Consider the following 8,773-nt stretch of genomic DNA (forward strand, 5'->3'; position numbering starts at 1 on the left):
GGAGGTCCAAGTAAAATCCTCATCACATTTCACTGCACTGTTTACTGCCCATACTCTCTGTATGAAGCGGAGAAAGTGAGGTCTGCAGATGCTGGAGATCAAAGTTGAAACTTTATTGCTGGAACAGCACAGCAGGTCAGGCAGCATCCAGGGAACAGGAGATTCGACGTTTCGGGCACAGGCCCTTCTTCAGGATTCCTGAAGAAGGGCCTGTGCCCGAAACGTCGAATCTCCTGTTCCCTGGATGCTGCCTGACCTGCTGTGCTGTTCCAGCAATAAAGTTTCATCTCTGTATGAAGCACCAACGATAATGTTCTAACCAGGTCAATAATGGCTCTCCAGTTTATAAGCTTCACCTTTAGATATCATTCACCTTCTGGAAAATTGACCAAGTGCTTTGGAAGTCCATTGAATTGTTCAATGATTTTGACGCAGTCTATTTACATAATTAGCCACAGGGTGCCCATTCCTCATTACCTGTGGATCGACTTCAGTGACGTACAGTCCATCATTGCTGGGAGGTTGCTCCCGCTCTCTGGAATAAATACATGATTGTTATTGTTAGATATGCTCACTCACTGGCACCTCAATCACATATGCCAGACCAAATCCCATTGTCCTATTGTTTAGCAGGAATTTGCTGGGTTAGTAACTGCAGTGGCTCACTGAACAGAGTAGTGAGGCTATGCTGCATGTTCACACTGTCCCAGTGTACACAATATGGACATGGCACATTGGGTGTATACACACTCTCTTACCCTTCTGTCTCCACTCGGCGAGCTGCTTCCTGCTGTTGATCCAATAGCTGATCCTGGGCTTCCTGAAGATCCTGTTGGATCTGTTCCAGCCTCGTCTCCAGCTCCTGATTGGTCATTTTGAGCATCTCAGTTTCAGTGATGGCCTCATTCTCCTTATTGCGCAGGGAGGCAAGTTCTGCCTGTAACTGGGAGACAGGAAATGCATGCATGGGATAATCAGCTTAGGGATGACTACACATTTCCTTCAATATAGAGATGGTACAATGGCTTCTGATGAGTGAATCCCATCATTCCCATTGTTTCAGAAATTGGCCTGGATCTGTCATTCCCTCTCCTTATAACAGAGGATTGCTGCTATCTGCCAAATATTACAGTTAACACTATAAATTACCTTCTGTTCCACTTTGGTATACCTGAAACTGTTACTTTAGTTTCCCTTTATCTAAATTGTCTCTTTTCTGTGTCTTCTAAGAACATTAGAAACAGGAGCAAGAGATGTGGTTCCTAAGGTGTGGCCACAAAAAGACATGACCCACTCTCACTAGTATCCTTACATACAGATAAGGAAGGACACCACTTCGACTGGGACAACACATCCATCCTAGCACAAGCCAAACAGAGATACACACGAGAATTCCTAAAATTGGAACTGTTCCAACTGGAACTCTATCAACAAATACATTGGCTTGGATCCCATTTACCACCTTCTGAGAAAAAGAACAGGAAATGACATCACCACAGGAAATGATATCACCAACCCAAGGAAACTCAAGCACATAAATAGAAAATGGGCCATACCACCAGTGCTTCATCCAGAGGCTCACTGAAGATATTACTTAGTATGGTGATGAAACGCCTGAAAATGAACCTTCCAGCTCAGTGAACAAACCCACGTCCAGAACCTCAACCTGAGCTACAAATCTTCTCAAAACTCGATGATCTGTACAACCCATACATGAACATAATCATTGGCTCAACCTCCATTCCTCCTTGGGGACCAGAGTTCCAAACATTATTGACCTTCAGAGATAATATTTAACCCCTTAACTGTCTTAAATTGGAGACCTGTTATTAAACAGTCTCTCAGTTCGAAATCATCCCCATCCACTTGGCATCTACCTTGTCAAGCCCCACCATCATCTCTACAATCGAATACAATGCCTTCTCATTTTTCTAATCACTCATGGGTAGGGAAAAAGAAACATCTATATAATCTTTCCTCAAAAAACATCCGTTCCAGGCCAGGAATCAGCCTGTTGAACTTTCTTTGACCTGCTTCTAATGCAAGTATATCCCTCTTAAATAAGCAAACCAAAGCTGTCCTCCGTACTCCAGCATTGATGTCCTAGAGATTGTAACAAGACCTCACCATTTTTTTTGCTTCATCTCTCTTGAACTGAAGGCCCCCATCCTGTTTGCCTGAATTAGTTGCTGGACTAGCAGGTTAGATTATTGTGATTGGTGTTAAAGGACACCCAGGTCTCTCTGTACCACACTACGTTACAGTCACCTTCCACTTAAGTAATTTTCTGCTCCTCTATTCTTCTTGCAAAGAGGTGCATCTTCCTGCCACTTTTATTTTCATCCACTTGCCCAATCCATCAATGTCCCTTTACAGATTTTTTACATCCTCCTCATATCTTACTCTTCCCCCTATCTTTAGCTCATCAGCTGTGATACAATCAGCCCCTTCACCCAACTCATTACGGTAAATCAGAAATAGTTGAGTTCCCAGCACAGATCCACATGGCACTCTATCGGTTACACTTTGCCAACCTGATAAAGATTCATTTATGCCAACCCCATTTGCTGTTATTGAACCAATCTCAGTGCACCCTGATATATTGCCCCAATCACCATGACCTTGTGCAGTAACATTTCATGTATTACATTTGATCTTTAACCAGTGGCTTGACCACAGCAGATATCTCTGATCTTACATGAGTACAACAGGAAGTTGGCTATAACCCTGTTCACCTGAATTTTTCAGCTATCGTAAACAATTCCTACCCATCTGTACAAACCAAGGCGCAGTAATGCACAATGTCCTTGTCAGCAGGAAAGAAGAAAGAGATGCTTTGTGCAATCCTCCTGAGCTTAGGGATGTGCAGAGAAGGCAGGAACATGGGGTTGAGGCCACAGACTGTTCCTGAATAGCTGCAGTTTCAACAGAATCCCCAAAGCTCAAACCCCTCAAACACAAAGCAGCATTTTATCTCTTCACCTATCCACCAGTCACAGCAGAGTGTACCAGCTACTAGAGGTGCAGAAATTCACCAAAGATCCTCAGACAGCTCCTTCCAAACCCACAACCACCTACCTCTAGATGAACAAGGGCAGACAAGGGAACACCACCCCCTGCAAATTCCCCTCCAAGCCACACATCATCGTGACTTGGAAATATATCCTTCACTGTCACTTGATCAAAACTTGGAATTCCCTCCCTAAGGGCATTGTGTGTCTGCACATGGACTTGCAGTGATCAGTTATGACCTTAATGAATGGGGAATCAGACAAGAGGGGCCAAATGACCTATTTCTAATTTATTGTATTGGCCTGATCCAGCAAAGCTGCTGTTTCCCGTTCAGCTGCCCATGGGTCTTTCTGGATGTAGGTTTGCTCACTGAGCTGGAAGGTTCATTTTCAGACGTTTCATCACCATCCTCATTAACATCATCAGTGACCCTCCGGATGAAGTGTAGCCTATTTTCTATTTATATGCTTGGGTTTCCTTGGGTTTCCACTGAGCAAACCTACATCGAGAACCTCAACCTGGGCAACAAGTCTTCTCAAAACTCACTCTGAGTCTTTCACCCATCCCATGGTCTTCCCTTCAGGTTTTACACCCGTTTCCAGTTTATCAGTTTCCCATCTCCAGGAAGGGGAATCCAGGCTGTATGCGGAGGGTGCTATTTAGCATTAACACCAGGAGAACCGCTCTGGCTTACCTGAGCCTGCGTTTGGACCAGATGTTTCACTTGTTCCTCTTTGCTGTCCAACTCCTTTTGCAAGTCCTGGCTCTGAGCGTGGAGCTTCACAGTATTCTAAACACAGAGAGAGAGAGAGAGAGAACACAAGTCATCCTGGAAAGCGCATGCTGCCTGTGTACCCTGGGGGAGTGGAATGGGTATCCTGCCGGACCCAAACTCCAGACAGAGGGAACTCTTCTCCCACTTTAGCAGTTTGATAATTTGACAACAATTCAGGAAATCAAGCTGTGACCAGCAAAGGCAGCAATGAAGCTGTCAATCTGATGGAACCCCCCAATGGAATCACTGATATCCCAGTGATGTTAACTCCATAGGCTGACAACCTCTTCAAAATCAAGAGGGATACTATAAAAATCACAAGGTTTATATTTCAAACATAAGCCCATATAGTTGTTTTATAAACTTCAGTAGTGGCCTCTAACAGTCGGATCTTTACAAAAGCTTGATAATTACATCTGAAAGTGTTTTACAAAAAAAAATCCTAGAATGTGTTTAAGAATGGTCTGCTCTCTCACAGTCACTGGCTGCAAAAGAACAAAGAACAAAGAAACTTCACAGCCCAGGAACAGGCCCTTCGGCCCTCCAAGCCTGAGCTGATCCAAATCCACCGTCTAAAACTGTCGCCCAATTCCTAAGCATCTGTATCCCTCTGCTCCCCACCGAACCATGCATCTGTCCAGACACATCTTAAATGAATCTACCGTGCCTGCCTCTACCACCTCTTATGGCAACGTTCCACGTACCTACCACCCTCTGTGTAAAGTACTTGCCACGTGTATCCCCCTTAAACTTTCCACCTCTCACCATGAAAGCATGACCTCTCGTTATTGAATGCTGCACCCTGGGAAAAAGCTTATCTCTATCTTCCCTGTCCGTACCAACTTATCTCTATCTACCCTGTCTGTACAAACTTATCTCTATCTACCTGTCTATACCAACGTATCTCTACCTACCCTGTCTGCACCAACTTATCTCTATCTACCTTGTCTATGCCAACTTATTTCTATCTACCCCGTCTGTACCAGCTTATTTCTATCTACCCAGACTGTACTAACTTATCTCTATCTGCCCTGTCTATACCATCTTATCTCTATCTACCCTGTCTGTACCAGCTTATTTCTATCTACCCAGACTGTACTAACTTATCTCTATCTGCCCTGTCTATACCATCTTATCACTATCTACCCTGTCTGTACCAGATTACCTCTATCTATCCTGTTGATACTAACTTATCTCTATCTACCTTGTCTATACCAACATATCTCTATCTACAATGTCTGTACCAACTTATCTTTATCTACCTTGTCTACACCAGCTTATCTCTATCTATCCTGTCTGTACCAGCTTATTTCTATCTATCCAGACTGTACTAACTTATCTCTATCTACCCTGTCTGTACCAGCTGATCACTATCTACCCTGTCTATACCAACTTATCTCGATCTACCCTGTCTATACCATCTTATCTCTATCTACCCTGTCTGTACCAGCTTATTTCTATCTACCCAGACTGTACTAACTTATCTCTATCTGCCCTGTCTATACCATCTTATCACTATCTACCCTGTCTGTACCAGATTACCTCTATCTATCCTGTTGATACTAACTTATCTCTATCTACCTTGTCTATACCAACATATCTCTATCTACAATGTCTGTACCAACTTATCTTTATCTACCTTGTCTACACCAGCTTATCTCTATCTATCCTGTCTGTACCAGCTTATTTCTATCTATCCAGACTGTACTAACTTATCTCTATCTACCCTGTCTGTACCAGCTGATCACTATCTACCCTGTCTATACCAACTTATCTCGATCTACCCTGTCTATACCATCTTATCTCTATCTACCCTGTCTGTACCAGCTTATTTCTATCTACCCAGACTGTACTAACTTATCTCTATCTACCCTGTCTATACCATCTTATCTCTATCTACCCTGTCTCTAGCAACTTATCTCTATCTACCCTGTCTGCACCAGCTTATCTCTATCTACCCTGTCTGTACCAGCTTATCTCTATCTACCCTGTCTGTACCAGCTTATCTCTATCTACCCTGTCTGTACCAGCTTATCTCTACCTATCTTGTCTATACCAACATATCTCTATCTACAATGTCTGTACCAACTTATCTTTATCTACCTTGTCTACACCAGCTTATCTCTATCTGCCCTGTCTGTACCAACTTATCTCCATCTACCCTGTCTGAACCAACTTATCTCTATCTACCATGTCTATACCAACTTATCTCTAACTATCCTGTCTATAGCAGTTTATTTCTATCTGCCCTATCTAAACCAGCTTTTCTCTATCTACCTGATCTATACTAACTTATCTCTATCTACCCTGTCTATACCAACGTTTCTCTATCTACCTTGTCTATAGCAACTTATCTCTATCTACCTTGTCTGTACCAGATTATCTCGATCTACCTTGTCTATAGCAACTTATCTCTATCTACCCTGTCTGTACCAGATTATCTCTATCTACCCTGACTGTACCAGATTATCTCTATCTACCCAGACTGTACCAGCTTATCTCAATCTGCCCTGTCTGTACCAACTTATCTATATCTACCTTGTCTATAGTTAAAAATCACACAACACCAGGTTATAGTCCAACAGGTTTAATTGGAAGCACACTAGCTTTCGGAGCGACGCGCCTGAATCACCTGATGAAGGAACATCGCTCCGAAAGCTAGTGCTTCCAATTAAACCTGTGGGACAAAAACCTGGTGTTGTGTCATTTTTAACTTTATACACCCCAGTCCAACACCAGCATCTCCAAATTAAACCCTGTCGAAAGAGGTTTATCTCTATCTACCCTGTCTGTACCAGCTTATCTCTATCTACCTCGTCTGTACCAACGTATCTCTATCTACCCTGTCTGTACCAACGTATCTCTATCTACCCTGTCTGTACCAGCTTATCTCTATCTACCTTGTCTGTACCAACGTATCTCTATCTACCCTGTCTGTACCAACGTATCTCTATCTACCCTGTCTGTACCAACGTATCTCTATCTACCCTGTCTGTACCAACTTATCTCTATCTTCCCTGTCTGTACCAGCTTATCTCTATCTACCCTGTCTGTACCAACTTATCTCTATCTACCCTGTCTGTACCAACGTATCTCTATCTACCCTGTCTGTACCAACGTATCTCTATCTACCCTGTCTGTACCAACTTATCTCTATCTTCCCTGTCTGTACCAGCTTATCTCTATCTACCCTGTCTGTACCAACTTATCTCTATCTACCCTGTCTGTACCAACGTATCTCTATCTACCTTGTCTGTACCAACGTATCTCTATCTACCCTGTCTGTACCAACGTATCTCTATCTACCTTGTCTGTACCAACGTATCTCTATCTACCCTGTCTGTACCAACTTATCTCTATCTTCCCTGTCTGTACCAGCTTATCTCTATCTACCCTGTCTGTACCAACTTATCTCTATCTACCCTGTCTGTACCAACGTATCTCTATCTACCCTGTCTGTACCAACGTATCTCTATCTACCCTGTCTGTACCAACTTATCTCTATCTTCCCTGTCTGTACCAACGTATCTCTATCTACCCTGTCTGTACCAACGTATCTCTATCTACCCTGTCTGTACCAACTTATCTCTATCTTCCCTGTCTGTACCAACGTATCTCTATCTACCCTGTCTGTACCAACGTATCTCTATCTACCCTGTCTGTACCAACTTATCTCTATCTTCCCTGTCTGTACCAGCTTATCTCTATCTACCCTGTCTGTACCAACGTATCTCTATCTACCCTATCTGTACCAGCTTATCTCTATCTACCCTGTCTGTACCAACGTATCTCTATCTATCCTGTCTGTACCAACGTATCTCTATCTACCCTGTCTGTACCAACTTATCTCTATCTACCCTGTCTGTACCAACGTATCTCTATCTACCCTGTCTGTACCACCTTATCTCTATCTACCCTGTCTGTACCAACTTATCTCTATCTACCCTGTCTGTACCACCTTATCTCTATCTACCCTGTCTGTACCAACGTATCTCTATCTACCCTGTCTGTACCAACGTATCTCTATCTTCCCTGTCTGTACCAGCTTATCTCTATCTACCCTGTCTGTACCAACTTATCTCTATCTACCCTGTCTGTACCAGCTTCTCACTATCGACCCTGTCTGTACCAGCTTATCTCTATCTACCCTGTCTGTACCAACGTATCTCTATCTACCCTATCTGTACCAGCTTATCTCTATCTACCCTGTCTGTACCAACTTATCTCTATCTACCCTGTCTGTACCAACGTATCTCTATCTACCCTGTCTGTACCACCTTATCTCTATCTACCCTGTCTGTACCAACGTATCTCTATCTACCCTGTCTGTACCAACGTATCTCTATCTACCCTGTCTGTACCAACTTATCTCTATCTTCCCTGTCTGTACCAACGTATCTCTATCTACCCTGTCTGTACCAACGTATCTCTATCTACCCTGTCTGTACCAACTTATCTCTATCTTCCCTGTCTGTACCAGCTTATCTCTATCTACCCTGTCTGTGCCAACTTATCTCTATCTACCCTGTCTGTACCAACTTATCTCTATCTTCCCTGTCTGTACCAACTTATCTCTATCTACCCTGTCTGTACCAACGTATCTCTATCTACCCTGTCTGTACCAACTTATCTCTATCTACCCTGTCTGTACCAACGTATCTCTATCTACCCTGTCTGTACCAACTTATCTCTATCTTCCCTGTCTGTACCAGCTTATCTCTATCTACCCTGTCTGTACCAGCTTATCTTTATCTACCCTGTCTGTACCAACTTATCTCTATCTTCCCTGTCTGTACCAGCTTATCTCTATCTACCCTGTCTGTACCAACTTATCTCTATCTACCCTGTCTGTACCAACTTATCTCTATCTTCCCTGTCTGTACCAGCTTATCTCTATCTACCCTGTCTGTACCAACTTATCTTTATCTACCCTGTCTGTACCAACTTATCTCTATCTTCCCTGTCTGTACCAGCTTATCTCTATCT

At 43.2% G+C, this 8,773-nt stretch overlaps 1 protein-coding gene across 1 annotated transcript in view; it reads right to left on the reverse strand.

Annotated features, from left to right (window-relative positions):
• LOC122546376 (uncharacterized) overlaps positions 1 to 8,773 on the reverse strand; it is a 217,389-nt gene that overhangs the window by 152,116 nt on the left and 56,500 nt on the right. The window contains exons 6-8 of the mRNA XM_087973794.1: positions 3,707 to 3,802; positions 759 to 943; positions 478 to 535 (exon numbers count right to left, since the gene is read on the reverse strand). Of these exons, the coding sequence (XP_087829920.1) occupies positions 478 to 535; positions 759 to 943; positions 3,707 to 3,802 (339 nt within the window). The remainder of the gene's footprint in view (positions 1 to 477; positions 536 to 758; positions 944 to 3,706; positions 3,803 to 8,773) is intronic.

Source organism: Chiloscyllium plagiosum, unplaced genomic scaffold, assembly GCF_037043375.1.
Source record: "Chiloscyllium plagiosum isolate Xiang-an unplaced genomic scaffold, Cpla_swu_hap1 HiC_scaffold_26, whole genome shotgun sequence".
NCBI lineage: Eukaryota > Metazoa > Chordata > Chondrichthyes > Orectolobiformes > Hemiscylliidae > Chiloscyllium > Chiloscyllium plagiosum.